General features: G+C 40.2%; 1 protein-coding gene across 4 annotated transcripts in view; it reads right to left on the bottom strand.

Moving 5' to 3' along the window:
* XRCC4 (X-ray repair cross complementing 4) overlaps nucleotides 1-19796 on the bottom strand; it is a 144857-nt gene extending 125061 nt beyond the window's left edge. Inside the window, exons 1-6 of one of the 4 annotated variants that reach the window (XM_077172206.1) lie at nucleotides 15582-19762; nucleotides 15063-15215; nucleotides 13033-13100; nucleotides 5816-5855; nucleotides 4374-4523; nucleotides 1541-1728 (exon numbers count right to left, since the gene is read on the bottom strand). In XM_077172206.1, the coding sequence (XP_077028321.1) occupies nucleotides 1541-1728; nucleotides 4374-4523; nucleotides 5816-5855; nucleotides 13033-13100; nucleotides 15063-15195 (579 nt within the window). In that variant the 5' untranslated portion in view covers nucleotides 15196-15215; nucleotides 15582-19762. The other 3 variants (XM_077172207.1, XM_077172208.1, XM_077172209.1) reach the window with 3 other exon arrangements.
* Nucleotides 19797-19846: the final 50 nt, after the last annotated feature.

Here is a 19846-nt window from a genome sequence, read left to right as displayed (position 1 = left end):
AACTTTTACTTATATGGATTAATAAGCATTTTATAGCGCAAAGTGTAACAATGCATTTCAGAAGTTTTTCCTTTTTTTTTTTTACTAAAAACTGTTAATTATTAAACTGATAATAGATAAGCACAGAGTTTAAGTCATGTTTAAGATGCAGAGTAGTTTCTCTAGGCTTCCTCTGCGCTAAATTTACATTTAGCTGAATATCAGCCCTCTGGATGTACAGAGCCCAGGAAGATGAATTTCCTAATGTGGTGCTGAAAGAGAGAGATCACAAATACTTCCACAATGAGTTTGCAAAATGTTTGGAATATATTCTATTACACACCTGAAAGCTACTTCTAATACCTAATTCTATTATTTAATTCCACATAACTGCTTAGAAAATTTTATTTGTAGGCATTAGATTAGAATGGAAGGGAAAAGAAAAGAAAGGTGCATTTTCACCCAAGACATCCTATCTTATCTAAAAACATTCTTTCAACACCCAAATTTAAAGCATATATAGGAATCGAGGTTCTTTATATTTTCAATTTTTTTGGCCAGGTTATTATTTTACCAAATTGACATAAAGTTGTTTTCATACACGTTAAATTTCTCATTAATTGATGGAAACATGTATTAGGTGACCTCACAAACACAAGGATGTTTTCACTTAATAAAAATACAGAATGTATTTAATCCAGCCTGTATTTAGAACATGTGTGACACAGAGCAGAAACAAAAAAAAAAAGGGTTCTTAACCTTACTGCTCTCAATTTCTAAGTACAGTTTGGTCCTAAACTTTCAACATCTTTGTGAACAATCAAACAGCTCACAAGGTTTAGGGTCAGTATGGCCTTGGGTGAAGTCACAGAAATAGTTATAATGCAGACTGGTAGACTTATATGCCCTAACTTTTGGCTCCTCAAGACCCAAAATCAGCTGAAAATTCCTATACTGCACAAGAAAAGGGACATGTAAAACAATTAAAAAAAAAAAAAAAAAAAAAAAAGTACAAACTGGGATATTCAGCTTAAGAGTTAGCTTCTTCTTCTTCAGAAAAGTTTTAACACAGCAAAGCACAACCTGAAATATCCAGAAGTGTATACAGATACAGATAATACTGGTTTCTTTCCTATTTTAAGAGGGTCCTTTCCTTTGCAGCCAAGCAAGCAGCACAGAACCATATTTGCAATGTAATGCAACAATTTCAGCCTTAACTTCCAAAATATCTAAAGTAGTTGAAAAGTTAAATTTTCAAACTATGTTTTAGCGTTTGAAAATAATCTTGCCTAATTTTTTTTTTTTCTAATTTAGATGAGTAGTATGGAGAGAGGATAAAGAAACAAGGAAAACAAAAGTGCACAGGAGGCTACAATTTGAAAAGGGCAGCATCCACCCCAAACCACTCACTTTCTTTCGAGCTTGGCCCATGCAAGAGCTCACAACACTCATTCAATCTGGAGTGAGTATCACACATCTGATTTTAAAGACCATAATAAAATACAAAAATGTATTTCGTTCTCATGGTTTAACACTTACATTTAAACATTTATCTACTTACAGAGCCATCTTTCAGGTTCCTTTCATAGGAAAAGTGACAGGCCTTATTCTGCTCATCTCTTGAAATCACAAAGTTGTATTTGCCAGCTGACTCTTCTCCAGCTATCAGTGCTTTCCTCAGCTCTTCCACATATTTTTCTCTGTCCATTTCTATGTCAGCAGCCTCCCTAGAAATGTCTGATTCAGACACTACCAGAAGAAGACACGTGAGGAATAAATATCCGTATGTGTGGGAACAAGTATGTGCATTACACATTACATATGAAGCATCTATTAGTATGCATTTATATATATAAAATACTGCATTTATATATTTGCCTTATATATACATAGTGCAAGACATATATATCTTAAAGTATATATTTATATATATATAATTAAGAAAAAAAAAATATATATATGTATATATAGACACACACTGACTAGATGACCTTTAAGTTCCATTCCAACCCAAGGCATTCTGTGATTCCATGGAATATTAGGAGATTATTTTTCCCTTGAACACACATTGGTGTGTCATTTCCACTTGTGGAAATGTAGCAGGAATACTGGGGTTTTCAGGAGTTCTGTCCCCTTTTTTCCCCATCTGCAAATTGATTATTTCCTTATTGCTACTGATCCACAATTCTAGTTGCCTGAAATCACCCAAAACAGAGTGAAATGTGGAATCCCTTGCAGCAAAAAGACAAAAAGGAGTAGAAAAAGAAAAGTCTGAAATGTTTATAGAGGAAGCACTTTTCTGGAACAGCGATTTCAATACTGAGCAGATAAACTTCTAATAACAGTAAGAAAGTGATAAAAAGAGAGACGCTAAAATACTGCAACAGAGCACTGTGGGTTTGTTGGGTTTTGGTTCTATTTTCCCTATATATGCTGCATGTTCCTTTGTGATTTAAAACCAGCAGAACTGATCAATCATTAGGGAAATATGATATGCATAAATCCTCACAGATGTATTTCTTTAACCCAATACCAAGGTAATAACACACTAGATTACATTGTGTATTTGTGTGCTTCTCCTCCCCTCCAACATTCAGTGTTTTCCCTCTCTCCTTAAACAGGACTCCTAACACATTTCATCATCACATTAAACATACAAAACCCATAAAAGACAACTCCATCAGCAGCTCCCTCTCTCTCCCTGGTAGGTCTTGCCAAGGAAAATAATCCACAGCATGGGAAACCCAAAAGGGATTTCCCACAGCAGGAATATTCTGACCGTTGCCTTCCCTCCCTCCAGGTTTTGAATTTGAAATGTAAGCAGTCTCAAAAATGATGTAATAACTTTAGAAAGTGACCAAAATGTTTTGTTGAATGAAAGCACAGATCAGCACAGTAGGAAAGCCTTATGCACAACAACATCAACCCCCAATGAAATTATTCAAGGGACTGAATAGAAGAAATTCAGTAAGAATTCAGAAATTCAGTAAGAATAGAAATAGAAATTCAGTAATAATTTATTAGAAAGGGATCAGATTCTTCCAGAACAGGAAAAAACTTTCCTTTGGATGAGCACCCAATGCTCACAGCAGAAATATGGTGGGTCTCTTTCTTTCCTTGTTAATGGATTGAGGTCATCCTGCTTTCACTGCCCCTCTGTTTTGGGGAATCATTATCCTCCATTCTACCAGATGCAGGAACTCAACAAAATGAGAACTGTGCCCACCTATTTTTTCTATACACTCCCAGCTATAGTGGCACAGCCTTCACTTGCAAAAATAAGAATCCTCTTTTTGTGATTTCTAAACTGGGGATTTTGAAGTCACCTAAGAAGGAGAAGATCCTTCGAACAGAAAAAAACAGTATTTGTCAGTGTTAACATCCTTTTTTTTGTTTTCAAAATAACTTTACTCCTGTCAAGCCAAGAAAGAAAAATCTTTCATTTCCAGGAATCAGTATTGGAATACACGTATGTGCTTTGTGCAGGAAGCCCTGATCAATGGAGTGTTTGAAATGTTAACAGGAATATGGAAGAGCAGATTTAATTTATGTGCTGATTTTAATTTGCATTTATCTAATCTCAGACCTATATGAGAGCTTGGCTTGTGTAGGAACTGAGGAGGAACAACACCCACTGGGTAAGGAGAAGGAAGGAGGAAAGGAACTACATAAGATATGTCTTATAATTCAGACAAGGAGTCCAGAAAATGGTTTTGTCTACAATTTGGTCAAAATACATAATTCTGTCCTCCCTTTGAAATATTTTTGTTACTGAGAGAAGGGCTTTTCATCAAGTATTTGACATTTCTCAAGGACTTTTTCCACTGGGCATGAATGAGAGAATCATGCACATATGCAAAGACCCATCCTCTTACTGAGGTTTCAGAGGGGTGAAAAAATCCCACAGGCTACGTTTTTCCTACTGATAATTTATTGTCCCTTTTCCTTCCCAAAACTTCCCTTCATTACAAAATACAGCTACCTTTGGCTATTTAAATTCCATGAAAATATTTTAAAAAAACATCTGGAATTAAAGGCTTTATGGGCTCCAATTTGCAAATGGAACTTGCATACACATTTGTTTGAGAATCTGGAGAAGACACAGAAGTGTTATTTCAGCATCACTCCAAGAAATTATACATTCTTGAGAAAGAACAAAACATTGCATATCCATGTGCTGAATGAATTAGTTTTAGCTTTGACACACAACCTCTCCAGATTTCAAAGTTCTCTGGCCACATCCCAGAAGATCATGAACCCCATCTCCTCCATCACTGTGAACAAAATGCCCACGGAATTTACACACAAGCTGTGGGGCACAGCTTAGAAAGTGTTTTAAAAGGAGCAATTAAGAGCAGTAATAATTTAAATTAATGCATTTTTCTTTCCATTACCTGTCCCAGTCCAGGCACACTGACAATCACTAAGAAGTAAACCAAAGCCAGTGCCTAAATCCTTTTCCCATGACACCTGTAGAAAATAGGTTGCTTCTGGATCAGAAACTGGATGAATTCTGTTCAAAGTCTTCTCCATCTCCCCAACACCTGTTTAAAAAGCAAGATAATGTTGTTATAACCACTGGGGTGATTAACAGCTTTGCATAACTTGCTTGGGGGTTGTGTGTGTGTGCAGGGAATATAAAAATACAAGTATGCTTGTAGTTTTATTCTACTTTCCTCCCCAAATTCACTTTGTCAGAGAACTGGTGATACTTGCAAACAGGAAACTGGATTATAATAAGTAAGGTTTCAGTGCCAACAATTAAACATATTTGAATGGTCTCAAATTAAAAACCTGTCAGAAAGCTGGGGGACAGGAAATTACTACACACAAGCTCTTCCCCGTGGCTCTGTTTTTAACTCAATGCCTGCTATCACCCAAAGTGCAGAATATTTAACGTAATTCAAGGTAATCAATATTCATCTGGAAGACTGCCACGTGAAAGCTGCTACTAAGCTTCACAGCAAAGCAGAGGGTGTAGCAAATGCCAGCAAGCCAACGTAAGCATCTTAAACACTGGATTCTGCAGAGAACAAAATATATGATGCTACACGGAATATTTCTGCTCTATGGCAAAGCAACTTGGCAACCTGTCCTTGACTTAAGATGTTCTCAAGAATCCCCTGTATTTATACACAACTTAAGTGAAGTGACTGAGAAAAGGCTGCATGTTCACTCACAGACTAAAAATAGGATGCAAAAGGAAGAAAAACCCAGATGAGGCATTTAAATTTAAACTACATGCACTGAGTACAATGGTGCTTGGGCAGGGATTAAATGCTCTGTGCAGGTTTCCATCTGAAGTGCAGCAGTAAATAATCATGACCAGGCCCTGAAGGGACTCTGCTCTCCAAGCAGGAGTAGAAGGAAGCTTTTTCTTTGCCCCTGGACATGGAGAAATAAATCTAGGTACAGATTTAACTACCTTGTCTTCCCCAAAAATTGGCATTTTCAGGTTAGGAGGAGCAGCTTTAAATGCAGTTGACTGAACTGTTCCTAACCCTTGCTCAATTCTGTACCCAGTAACATTTCAAAATGCCTCTCCCTTGCCCAGACAAGTGGATAGCATTCAAAAGCAGCAAAATATATGAATTTAAGTATTGGTTTTCAAGGATAAAGCTTTAGTATTTACATCTCTAAACCACCACTGCATTTACTATTATAGCTGTCATACTCCACCTTTCTATTCCCTAAAAATGCAACAGAAACGAAAATGTTACCAAAACATACACTGAAAAATTAATCTCAGTTAACAAAAAAAAAAAAAAAAAAAAAAAAAAAAAAAAAAAAAAAAAAAAAAGAAAAAGAAAAAAAAAATTCTAGTTCCATCACTAACCAGCTGGCCATTTCTGAAAATCCACTGCGTATCTGTGCACCTGTAAGCAAGAACAAAAACTCAAATATTTGGGTGTGGACAGCTGGAACAATGCCTTTGCAATTAGTGACGCCAGAAATGAAGGCATTTTAAATATTTGTGGGGCACTAACTGCCTGGCCATGGGTCAGTAATAAGCACGGGACAGGAAACACAAGCAATGCATGCTCAAGCACACATACATGCACTCGCCTTTGCCTGCCAGATTCGCTTTTGCTTCTTGTTAATTATGGAAAAATACAGTCTCTTGTGAAATGTTTTCACAGAAATCCTCCTCTGAAAGACAATGTTTCTAAAAATATTTCAATTAAAGACTGCAAAGCAGTAGCAGACAACCCAAACAGACAGCACATAGGGTACTGATGCATATGTGTGTAGTTCAAAAGGAAGGGTTTGTTTATTTTATGTTATTTTTATAACAAAGTAGAGCAGCATTCAGTGAAAAATACCTGCACTAGAGGCTTTCTTATCAACCCAAACTTTCTATAACAAAAAACAAAGCAAGAGAATTGCAGTTTCTATTTACGTAACGATGAAGCGAATGAAGTGTGAGTCAGAAAAAGTGAGGTCAAGAGTAGCAGAGGAAAGCAGCCTGTTTATTTATTTAAAGATGCACTAACAAGGTCTCTGAGGCCCGAGACTAAATTCATTTGATACAGTGATACTGGTTTCCCATGCACACATCACTGTTTCATTACAGTGATGCAGAACAGCTAAAAATGAAAGTTCTGTTTAGACAACACTATTAGTACCCCTGTGATAAAACACAACCTCAACAGAACGAGGAGACACAACCAAGAATAATACCCCGAACACCAAAACAAAAGGAAAATACAGTTTTCCTGCTTCCCACATTTTATTGTGCAGCCCTGAAAAAAAGCATTTTCAGAGAAAGCATAAAATGAAGATGCTATTTCTCCCAGCTTTCATCTCCTCCACAGTGCTCACTGTCCTTTTGAAAGGAGTATATTACTTATTAGTCCGCGTTTAGGATCTGCCTCCGGAAAAGCTCAGCCAGACTCCATCTCCAAAGCACTCAACTCCTCCAACCCATCAGCAGAAGCTCAAGGACTCCTGGCTGTGCACAATGCCTATTATGTACTTCTCTTCAAGAGGGGGGGAAAACTGCCTTCATGAAAATTAGTCTGACCTACACAGCACAAAAAAACATCAGTGCAAACAGTAATGCTGTACCTTACTGCTTTTCTGAAAGCAAAACAATTACAACAAAGTAAAAATCCAAATCCCTTTTCCCCTTATCTCTTTTATGTCCTGAGAACACAGACTTGACTGCAGTGTTCAGTAAATGGATAAACCACACACAGTTTAAGCATGAATACAGCAAAAAGGACCAAAGGAGTTCCCTACTTATTTAACAACTACCAGTTACCACTAAAGAAATTAAAAATACAGGCAATAAATGAGGGCATATTCCTTATTCATTCACTATAAGGTGACTGCATGCACTTCCTTCATTCTGAAGGCAAATCTTAATAACAGATGTACAGCACTGTATTTCCAAAAAAAGATGCATTGCTCTGTATTTCAAGAGATGAAATAAAACAATCTCCTCAAACTAACCTGCCCCAATGCACCCACCTACTCACTAAATTCATCACCCCACCAGCTTCCAATGTGTAAAGCTTATGTGACCTTTCACAGATCAAATACTTCTGCCAGGTAAAAATTTCATCATGAAAGAAAGACAAACATATAAAAGAGAGGTGAAATCTTATTTTGTCTTTCACATATTTGGAGTAGAAAGGTAGGAACTGTGTTTCTGCTCAGAAAAGTTAGAACAGCCTCCTGAATTTTTGGAGCGTCACAATTTAACAGTCCAGCTGTTGGTGAAGCCTGTTAAAACGAAGTAAAATACAATCATTCTGTAAAAATAGACCACATTTTTACTGCTACCCGAATTTCTGGAAGCAGCCTCTCTTTATGGCAGGCTAAAAAGCCCCTCAGAGTCCATCAGACCAGAGGAGCACCCTCAAGTGCCATTCAGCATCCAGCCCCTGGGGGCTCTTCCCATTCACCACCTCCACAAAATGAGAGCGGTCGGTTCTCTCCCCCTTCCCCGGTCATGACAAAGCAAAGCTGCAGAGAACTTTTGGGTTTGGGGCCACAGAAAGGCAGTGTTCCATCCCCGGGGGGCACAGCACCAGCCCCTCTCCATGCCAGGGCCCCAGGGCCAGCCTGCAGGTGGGGACAGCAGGGTCCCAGCCCAAATGTGTAAATCAGAGGCTTTATTGAGGCCTTTGAACAGTCGGGGATTGAGCTGTTTATCTTTAGCACTTTGTCCCCGTGGTCTTTGGCTCCTGCGATCGCCATTAGGCAATGTTTCCCTCTGAGGAGGAATCAGCTGTTGGCTGGTGCCTCTGCCCTCGGAACAAACAGCGCACACAGGCCCTTCTGAATGAACAAGACACTCTTAAAATGGGCCCACAAAGAATTTTATATGTTGTTTTGGATAGCACCAGGCATAGACCAAAAGCCAAATCTTCCAGGCTGCTCCAACACAGCATCATTGATAATATTCTGAACTTCACCACTTCATTTTTTTTCTTTTTTTTTTTCCCCATGCAGACTAATGGCTTTTATTTTTTTTTTTCCCCAAATTGGTCAGGCTGCAGGTGCTCCAAACCTCAGCAGCTATGCTTGGAAGGCTACTTACAGACCAGAAAGAGCTACTATGTCTTTGAAATGGAGCAATTAACCTAAGTGCTTTCTCGCTGAGGAATAATGGGAGCTATCCACAGGGAGTTCAGAATAGAAGACCACACACTGCTATTATAGTCTGCAGTTTGCTTCCTTCTGACACTGCCCAAACTACAGATCATAACCTAATAATCAGAAGAAAGTTAATAGTAAATTCATAATCAGGGAAGAGAGACTATTCAGGAGATGCTACATGTACTCATAAGTAGATAATTGGAGATTTAAACCAGTCAAGAAAAGCTCAAGATTGCTTTTAAAGATTAAAACTAGCTATTACCACATTTTCTAACAGAAGGAAATAAGATAATGCCTATATTTATGCATATTTCCAGTGATATATTTCATACAAATTGATATTCTCTCGTGTTAATTTAAAATTCCATTAACTCCAATACTTCAGGAGTAAGAACATTAAAATACCTGACAAAAACCTCAACTCTCACTCCATTAATCTTAGAACTACTACTGATCCAATAGGGAGCTCCTCTTTACTCATTTCTTTTTGGAGGAACATGACTGTGCCCACAAACATGAAGACAAATAACACAGCATCTTTCCTGTCCCCATCTCACAATAATCCTCCCACTCCTCTGGCCACAATACTTGTTTGACACTGAAGAATGATTCAATAATAACCTTCATGTGGAACTAACAGATAAATCTAAAAGCCAAAGAAGAAAAAAAAAAAATAGCAAGAGCTTTGTTCCCTAATGCAATTTAGGGGACTAAGACATTTTTGTATTACATGCACCCTGAGTAATATTTAGTTGCTCTTTTGTTTAACTTTACTCTGCATTAAAAGCACACAGGTTACAATTTCGCCAATAATGCAACTTTGTCCCGGAGATAAAAAAAAATGAACCAAAAATTAGCATGTGGATATGAGGAAGAGACTGAATGATTTTCTAAGTTTGTGCAGAGGGGTAAGTGGGCCATGTAAGAAATTCAGTGCTCCATGGCAACATTTGATGAGGAGATCATGGCAGAGTCAAGGCTCACATGGCTCCCATTTGCACTGCTGCCTTCCCACTGCTTCATGGCAGCCACAGAACGATTGGAAACATGCACATGCTTTTTGTGCAATTGTGTGTGTGTCCCCCGCGAAAAAAGAAAGAGAAACCCCAAACCAAAAAAACCAAAAAACAAATTAGTTCTGAGCTTGTCAGGCTCCACGGGGACAATAGGATATGGAAGATTTGCCACAGGAGATCTGGAATCCACGATAAGGAACAACCCTTGTCAGGCTTATTTACTACAGCCACCAGCTGAAAAATGAGGAGAAACAGAAGGAAGCAGACAGTCAACAACCTTTATAGTAGGAATCTTACTAACAAGCCTTGATCTTAATTGTAGCCTGGAGGCAAAGCCCACCCTGGTGTCTTTCATCCCCTTGAAGTCTCAGGCCTAACCCACTACCCACTGCAGGCATCCAAACTTGCCAAGCTCACTTACAACCATCTACATTAAGCTATAATAAGGTTAAAAAAAAAAAAAAAGAAAGGCCTTCAGTGTATTAAAATAAACACCAAAGTGGGCAATTATACTAGTATATACTAGCAAGAAAGGGAGTATGCAGACAGATTTATAAAAGGGGCAGGCCCTTTTTTTCTCACCCTTTTTGTAACAATTCTTCCCAAAACTAACAGCAAATCCTCACTTTTCAACATGCACGGATAAGCCAGCTTACACTAACTGAACGTTACAAACCTGCAAAAAAAAAAAAAAAATAAAATAAAATTAAGTCATGCAACTGTCATGTTTCCTGTTGAAAAAGCGTATTTTAGCAGTGAAGTTTTCCAAAAAAGTGCATGTGGAAGGCAGCAAAGATCAAAGGCAACAACCAGCCCAGCCTGCAGAGGATGTATCTGGGATGAAAAGTCAGCAAGGCGTGTCTCAGAGACCCAGACTCCCTTTCTCTGCTGCTCCTGGAAGATGCAAGTCCCAACAAATACTTTATAATTCCAACTTGGCAGCAGGACACCCTGGCTTTCCAAGGTCCTACCAAAGCCAGTGGTGGCACAGTGCCTTCACTTGAAAACCACAGGGTACTTATTAAGAGAAATAATTCACTTCCTCCTCAAAAAAAAAAAAAAAAAGAAAAAAAAAGAGACATATTCCAAATATATATAATTTTCCACATAATTTCTCTGAAAAGACAGCACTAAAATTGCTGTATGTTTTGCAGATAAAAAACAGAAAAAGGAAGTTGTGCCAGACCCAACCTTTGAGACCAATGTATACAGACCATAAGAACAAAGATTTGGGAATTCCAAGTCTCTTAGTCATATTTTTAAGAGCATCTCTGCAGTTTTCAGTACCTTAGTATCACCCATCTGAGGACAGTAAAGTCGAGGAAATTTTTGGGGGGAGGACAAACAAAAAAAAAAAAAAGGCAGCATGTTTTAATTACCCTTTGTCCATCCAAAAATACCCCAATACATATGTGTTTTTGATGTATATTTGGATAACAACGTAGCCTGGCTGAGGTATCATCTGTTTTCCAAAACACTGCTTTCTTTAGGATTAAATATTATCAGGATATTCAATACAAATCTGTCGCACAGATTTCCTTTGTCTTCTATTTTTCAGTCCCCACACAGACCTATACAATTCCACTCAGTCTGATGTGTTTCTCTAAATGTCTGACTTAACAACACTAAAATTCCACTAAAATACTTTTTTTTTTTTTTGGCCTCCTTTTCCCCTTTTTTCTTCTTTTTAAAGTCAAATAAATTCAGTACTGTCAAACCCACAAGAGATCCACAGGCAAGAGCGCCCGGTCTGACACAAAGATAAGTGAAACAAAGAAATCAGCGTCAGGTAGATACGGATGGATGTAATTTTGCATGTAGGATTTTCTGAGGAGATTTGAAAAATTGAGCCCAGTAACCTGGAAAAACAAGTTTCACCAAATGTTGCCACTTCAGTGGGACAAGGGCAGGTATAAATATGAAGGCTTACATATCTTTCTCTCCTCCCACCTCTACACCCAAGACTTTTCAAAGAGATGGATTATTTTAATTTCCCGTCCCTGTCAAATTAATAATAAAAAATAGGCCTAGGCTCCAAATTGCTTTATCTTACTAAACAGTTTCCTCAGGCATTTTCTTTGAAGAAAATTCCTGCATTACCCAGTCTTCACTTAACCAAAGTTTTATTATGTTTTTTCTTTCCATCTGCTATTTATCTATTAGAAAATGCAGCACTAAACTCCCTGAAAACAAAGAGCTCACATGGCTCGAATTTATTAATTTAAAAATTGTAATTCATTTTGCTTCACCTGACCCTCACATAAAAATAATTCACAAGACAAGAACAATTCACAAGGAACTGAGACATTCACTGTCAATGCAGCTGAATTTCAATTTTGCAGCTCTTTATCCAGCTATGTTTATTGCTTGGCATTGAACATTAATTACTCTACTGATGGATTAGGCTGAGTTTGAAGATAAGGCAAAAAGACCAATATTGAGCACCAATTTCAGCTGGTTTGGGCACAGGTTCAGCTTGGGTTTAGCTCAGGCTTTGTGATAATCCACATCTGACAAATCAAAGCAGGGCAGAAGCACCAGTCCCTATCACGGCATGTGCCAAGATTTTAACAAGGAGGGGACAAATCCCACAACCTCACCAAGCTCTGGGCAAACAAGTAGATTTGTTAAAAAAAAAAGGAAAAAAAATAGATAAAATAAATGAGGAGACAGTTCCACCCAAAATTCAGAAGCCACTCACTCTACACTCTCAGCCAGCACTGACAAATCTACTGGTTTGTGCTACAAACCACGTTTGGAAAGGGAAAAGGGCACAAAGACCTTCACAGGAGTCACTTTTACTTTCAGCATCACAAGTTTTGTACATGAAAAAAAAAATAAATAAAGCCTCTCAAGACTCATCAGCTCACTGCTTTTCTAAGCAATTTACAGGACTCTTTTCATGTGGGGTTTTCTGGTTTCTTTTCTTTGCTTTTGGTTCTTACTATGGACTGGAAAAAAAAAAAAAAAACAAAAAGCCCAGAACAACAATATCCTGCTGGAAAATTTAACCCTTACCCAAGGCACTTGATACCAAGCAGGGGGTCTACTCGAGGAAAGCAGCTTTTCACTCTTAGTGTTCCCTTACAGCTCCTAAAGAATGCTTGCACAGGCGTGAAAAGAAACCTGCAGGCTGAGATGAGGGCACAGCGGGGACACACCAGTGCAAAAATGCCACTGGGACTTGAGCTGAGAGGGCAATTAAGAACTCATTAGTAAAATACAGCACAAAACTGCTTTGGCACTGAACCAGTCAGACCCAAGTTGGAGATCTCAGCACTCAAATTACAACAAAGCAGAGAGGTGAAGCACCACAGAGGTCTCAGGGTAAATTGTTGCTTTCCCAGGTGAGCTAATGATGACATAAAACATGGGGAGTGGGGCACAGAAACAGCACAGAAGGGGTAAATATTTTAAAAACAGGTCTCACTTTCTCACAGGTTGGGGAGCACTTCACCTTTGTGTTCCTGGCTCGCAACTGCAGCTGCACATCGGCACCTGAAACACAACAGTGAGCAAACACAGTGGCCCTGAAATAATGCAGGTACATGAGCATAGCAAAAGCCAGCCTTGGAACACAGGAGTCACCTCTCCACAGCTCCAACAACCTGTTCCAGGGCAGCTTTAGATAAACAATCTGCCACTGCATCTTCGTCTCTTTCAGCCCTCATTTATTTTGCACCCTCAAAAGTATTTTGATTTTGCAGCATTTTTTTTATTTGGTTTTGAGTATTTTTATTTTGCACCCTCAAAACATTAACCTCAAGTTGAGACAACACACTAAAAAATTCCTCCTCTATCTCTTTACTTAAAGAAAAGGAAAAAAAAAAATCTGGTTTTAGGACAGTCAGGGCTAATAAAACAAATCCCTACTTTTTTACAAGAGTAAAAAATTATAATGTATAAGGCACATTTTTAATCTACAGACTTCTCTAACCAAGGCACAGGGGAGAAAAACCTTCCCTCTAATACTGCTTTCAGGAGATCACAAAACATTACTCAAGTACTGTATTTCCAAGATACACAAGAATGCTGGTTCCCTGCCTCTTGCTTCCTAAAACAATTACCTTCCTTGTCAGCTTTCAGAGAAATTAACATTTCTGCCCCATCTCCCAATCTGAGCCTGCTGTGTGCTGGACTGAAAATTAAGGTTAATTTTCTCAGCTGGAGTAATTTAATCCAAGCCTCCACACCAGAGTCTGATGCTTCCCTGCTTGGCTCAGCCAGCACAAATCTCTCCCCAGGATTTCGTGAGGTTTCACCCCAAGCATGACACAGCTGACAGCATTTGGAAAGCCCCAGGCTCCCTCTATCCTGTCCAGCTTCTGTACTGAAAAGGATAGCCTCTACTGAGACCCCTTTGTAGACCTGTAAACAAACAATCCCTTTCATAATTATTTGAATCATTTATTAAAAAAAAAAAAATCAAAAAAACACACACGCACAAAAAAGAAACAACAAGTGCAGCCTGTGATGGGATATACAGCCTCACTCTTCCTCTAGTTCCATTAATTTTTCTGTCCCAAGACAGCAACCAATTTGGCTGATGTCTAGATCGAGGGCACAAAAAGTTCTCAGTCTCTGCACTCTTACAAGTCACATCGGATCAGTCTCCCTTTTTTTCTGTTTATTTTACAATCCGTGCTCTAGCTGTCTGCTCTGCTGGAGGACATCCCTTCCCAGAAAAGCCACCTCACAGTCTGCAGAGCAGATGCAGAAATATTCCAAAGCTTTTCCAAGCTTTGTAAATTTGGACAATTTAATCAAAAAATGTTTTGTGCGATCACCAGTACACCTTAGAAAGCAGCAGCACCAGAGGCCCTTGCTCAAGGCACACACTTAATTAATTTTTCTTTTTTCAAATTGGAACTTTTCCTATAAGACATGTTCTTTTGTGTTGATCAGATTTGACTGTGTTAGATTAGCAAACAACAGTAATTTGTTTAGTAATTATCTCCTAAATTTCACCTTAGCTTGTGTCAACATGGTACCATGCATAATTCAGTGAGTCTTTTGTACCTTGACATATCTTGGACAGCAGTCCTTACCATTCACACTATCTGATACTATGTTATATGAATAATATTCAAGGTGGGTTTTGCCATCTTTCCCTTTTTTCCATCTCATATTCAGAGAAAAAGGATGTGGGGAAGACTGAGATCCACAAGACATTGATTACAAAGAGCAGGAGATGAAGGCTATTGTTTCCTAACCCGGGAAAGGGACACAGCTCAAGTCAGGGAGACAACTAGAGGAAATATTCATTTTGGTGGAAAAATGAGTGATTTCAGGAACCGTTTAATGCTATTTTACAACAGCTGTCTAAATTGGAATCTTGGTAATTTTGTGATGTTGTTTCAGAATTTATGCACGATTTTATGCATTCCCCACATCGGCAAGCACTACGTTACATTTCTGCCAAATGTAACAGCGAAGAAATCACAGCTGCATCCTACTAACCTTGAAGAATCAGATAATGGTTTTGAGTCCTTGAAAATCTGACCGTCAGCTCTGGGTGGTTCCACTCACTCAAGGACATGTGCTGCTTTTTCATCTGGGGCTCCTGAGCTCTAACATAACCCCTGGAAAACATTCTGCACCTCCTGCTAAGCCCTAGGTGACAAGAGTTGGGGATTAAAATTTCCCATCCTCAAGTGGCAGCACTGCAAGATAACGAGCACATCAGAAACAGGCACTGAGACAAAACAGCAAGCCACCCTGCAAGGCCCACGGCGCACCCACAAGCACATAGCACAAATATTTGCTAGGCTGCTTTGATGAAGCCAACATGCAGCATAGAAAACTACCTAAACTATCTCATCTGTACAGAAAATGGGTGGGTTTTGGTCAAGGCAGAGCACTGCAAGGCATGCACTGTTGCTGCACACCAGCAGCAGGGATTGCCTGCGTCAGAAAGGCACTGAGGTCACCCGTGTCAGGCACAGCATCGCTATTCCTGCAGCAAGGCCACCACCTCACCTTGAGTGTTTTTACAACGTGGATTATCTTTCTAAGTTATGGTGTACCCTTTGCATCAGCCCATTGGTTGCATTCACATGAAATCTGCCACAAAAAGCAGAAATTTTAAGGTGCAGGAATTCCCAGAGCAGCAGGAACGCTCCCCACCACACATCACCCTGTGCAGGAACGTTTTGTTACATGTATGCTTAAAATACCAGGCTAAAGCACCCCTGGCATGAAAAATGAGGTTCGTTCCTGTTCAGAACAGCTGCACACTCCAAGCCTTTCACAGCTATTGTGATCCATCCCACCACAGTGAGTAAATATCACGTGCGCTTCTGCTAGGTGACAGGCAGAGGCAGAGGAATAAAGAGAAAGAGAAGCCAAACCTAAATGCAGACGGGAGTTTGTTTTTTGGTTGTTGTGGGGTTGGTTTTTTGGAGTTGTTTTTTTTTCCTTTCAAAATGGTGTTAGCAAACAGAACACCACGCTCTAATTACCACTGTCAGCACAGGGAACACCACCTACCCACGACAGGCTTGCCTGCAAAATGCAAACCCCTCGTGTTCCACCGCCCCTTCGCTCCAGACTGAGAGCAGAGCAAATTTGTAGCAGTAGCAGAAATGCAAATAAGTTTATAAGCATTCATGCCCGTGTTTGAAGATCCTGGGAATAGCAGATGTGGGCAACACGTAGAAGCCAAAGAAAAGAAAAGCAGTATCAGCTTTTTGCCAGCCACTCACACCCAGCATTTCTCAAAAAAAACCCCAACTGACTGCATTTATAGCTTATTTTCAAATGTTTTTTACACCTCACACACATGGATGTGTTAAGCACAAAAACTTATTTATATGGATGCACGTCATGTCAGTCACCCGCCTGTGATATTTTTAAAACCATTTCCTCCAATCCTCCTCCTGATAAGAGGTAAAACACGCAGAAGATAAAAAACCAAGGCTTCCACATGCAATTGTCATTGTTTTGTGGTAATTCTTCCTGCATGTGGGAGCGGCCTAGAGGTTAAACCTTTTTTACCTTTCATTATAGACACAGATTCCTTGGTGCACTCTGCTCCACTGAGCAGTATGAAAACCTTTCACCACTAAAATATTTCTCAACGCCAGGAAACACAGCCACAACCATAAAACTGCTCTTAAGAGACCTAACAACAGCAACAAAAAAATCCAGTCTTCATCCTGAGCTTTTATTTAAATATCAGATGATTGCTCTGTAGATCAATGTAGTTGTTTAAATTGTGATTTAGCTTTTGGTTTTCACCCAGCCCATTCCTGCAGACAACGCCAAACCCAGCTGTCCCAGCTCCTTGGAGCTGCTTTTCCATGACAAGATATTAATTAGGAGAGGAAAAAAAATGTACAAGGGAAACTGGAACAACACCATCTGAAAGCTGATATTCCAGTCAATATCCCATGCCAATTCATGGGATATATATTCATGTCAATATCCCTCACACAGTACCCCAGAAGACACTTCCAGGCTAGGAGCACCAAAATTTTTAATTATGCCACCAAGGGTCCCACAAAATCTTTAAATGGCACTTTTCCCACGACAGCAAATTTGTCACCTGAAATCATTTTAAGACAGCACATGATCAGCAAAAGTTCCATTTTGAATAGCTGAGACTGCTGGAAACCTCACTTGGAAATTAAACATTTAGGGTAAACAAAGAGCATTTTTGGCAAAAATCTCCAGTGGGTTTCAGGTGGGAGCCTGCCAGAAACAGTCAAGGTAGAAAAATTGTAATAAATCTATCATAAAAGGGTATGTTTGCAAACAAAACAGCACTAGAGGAAGCTAGTTGACCACCTGAAAGCAGGCTTGGCTATGGTGTGAACAAGGACTGACAGCTGGAGTCTGCCTGGACCTTACAGAATACTTTCAATTTGAGTTTCTAATTCATATTGAGCATCCAGAAGTGAGTCCAAGCAGGCAAAACAACCCAGTTTGTGCTTTCTACCTCTGGCATGCATAAAAAAAAGTTCAAAAGTATTACTGTCTTTAAAGTCTTCAATCTTGTTGACCATCAGAGGCTGAACCAGACAGTGATTATACTAACTGCTTATTTCTCTTACAAACATACTTTAATGTAGCATCATTCAAACACTTCAAAGTGAAGCTATCCTGGGTAATGAAGGCTATTTTTAGAATTGTCTTTATGCATTTAATGTTTGGTTTTTTTTTTAAATCCAAACCCTTGACACGTGATGGAAAGAAACCAATCTGGTGAATTTAAATTCGGTAACAGGAATAAGATGTATGAACATGTTGTGAGAAAATGAGCACACAGCAAGATGCTGACTACCTGTTAGACAGATGGATAAATCTGCAACTGAAAGAACCTTTATAGCCACTAAACAATCTAGAGAAGAATCAGAGCAAATCCAGAATCAACACAGTGCCTGAAGTCCAGAAAAAAGTCACACAAGTGAACCCACCTCAAACCCTAAACCTGCTCATGCTGGTAACATCCCAGTAAATTTTGGTAAATTTTGGTGATTATGACTCTGAAACCACGATTTCACAGAGATGTGGCAATTTACAGTGACCAAATCTACTACTGCTAAGGAAGCTGCTCTGCAGAAGACATAAACAGCATTTTAAGTGGGCTGTGTGCGTCTCACTCTAATTAAACTCCTCTGCTTCAGCAAATCACTGCCTCAATTCCACGGGATAAATGCATTTCATACATGTACATCAACCCCCAGCCTGCCACAGCAGCTGCACAAGGCGTGCCAAATGTTGCCACAAAATGCCATTTTAGAGAGGAAAAAAAGGATCTGTTTACCCTTACCAAAGGAAGTCTGGACACTCAGCAGAGGGCACAAATTTGGTGCTGAAACACAGAGAATGACAGAGACCCCAAAACCAAGCCACCAGCTTGGGAAGGGGTGATGCTTTTAAAACCACGTTTACAAGGAGGAACAGGTTCCTCCCAACACTTCAGGTGCTTTGCTATGACAGCAACGCTCAGGCACCTAAACACAAAGTCATCACTGTGAAGTTCTTCTACACTGGTGACTTCTTCATTTTACTGAGCTCTCACAGCATCAAAGGTTATTCTGTAAAAAACAAACACACAAACGAAACAAAGCAAAAAAAAAACCCCAACCTCCTGGAGGGAAAAAAAAATGTTAGAAATTCTTGGAAAATTTCTGTATTTCCAATTCCAAGAATTCCAATTCCAAGATTTTCCAATTCTTGGAAATTTCTGTAGCCCCTGCAGCTACAGAAAAGATGTTGAAAAGCTCCAAAAGAAACAACGTAGCACAAGACCCAAAATACAAAAGACCAAGGGAACACAGCCTGGGTTCTCCCTATACAACAACATAGAGCCCCAATTAAGAAATAGCCTCATTAAGGCATTCATTATGTTATTAAGGCGGTTTTTATGTTATTAAGGCTTCAGTAGCCAGTGGCTCACACTTCAGGGACGCGAGGGCGAAGCAACAGCGCTGGGAGCCGAGTAACAATGAACGGAAAAAAAAACACCTAAAAAACACACCAAAAGAACCAATTGTTGCGGGGGGTTTTGTATGCTTTTGTTTGTTTGTGGGGGCTTTTCTCGGTTTTGGTTTCTTTCCGATTTTTTGCTGTTGTTTTGGTTTTTTGGTTCTGTTTTTTGGGGTTTTTTTTTTTACGTCTCACTAAAGACACGCGGCCCCCTTGGTGCAGGGTCAGTGTAGGGGTGACCCCGGTGATCCTGGTTGTCCCGATTGTCCCCAAACCCGGACAGGAACGAGTCCCCCAGGTCCCCTCAGTGCCGGTGCGGGGCCAGTCAAGGATTGATCCCGGTGATCCCGGCTATCCCGGTGATCCCGGCTGTCCCCACACCGGGACACGGTCGGGACTCCCCTCGTTCCCCTCAGTCCCTGTGAGGCGTCACTGAAGGGCTGATCCCGCTGATCGCGGTGATCCCGGTTATCCCGGCTGCCCTCACACCGGAACACGAGCCCCCCGCCGCTCCCCTCAGTGCCGGTGCGGGGTCAGTGCAGGGCTGATCCCGGCTATATCGGTTATCCCCACACCGGAACACGAGGCCCCGCCATTCCCCTCAGTCCCAGTGAGGCGTCACTTAAAAGCTCATCCCGGCTATCCCGGTTATCCCCACACCGGGACACGGCCCCTCCCCCCCGCGCTCCCTTCAGTCCCGCCCGTGCCAGCGCGCGCGGGGCGGGCCGCCCGACCTACCTCCCGCGCCGCCACTTCCGCCTGCGCCGCGCCGGCCAATCCGCGCCGCGTCCGCCCCTCCGTCCCGCCCCGCG

Source organism: Agelaius phoeniceus, chromosome Z (genome assembly GCF_051311805.1).
Source record: "Agelaius phoeniceus isolate bAgePho1 chromosome Z, bAgePho1.hap1, whole genome shotgun sequence".
NCBI classification, from domain to species: Eukaryota; Metazoa; Chordata; class Aves; order Passeriformes; family Icteridae; genus Agelaius; species Agelaius phoeniceus.
Note: the sequence above shows the minus strand (reverse complement) of the source record. Positions and strands in the feature narration are given on the sequence as shown.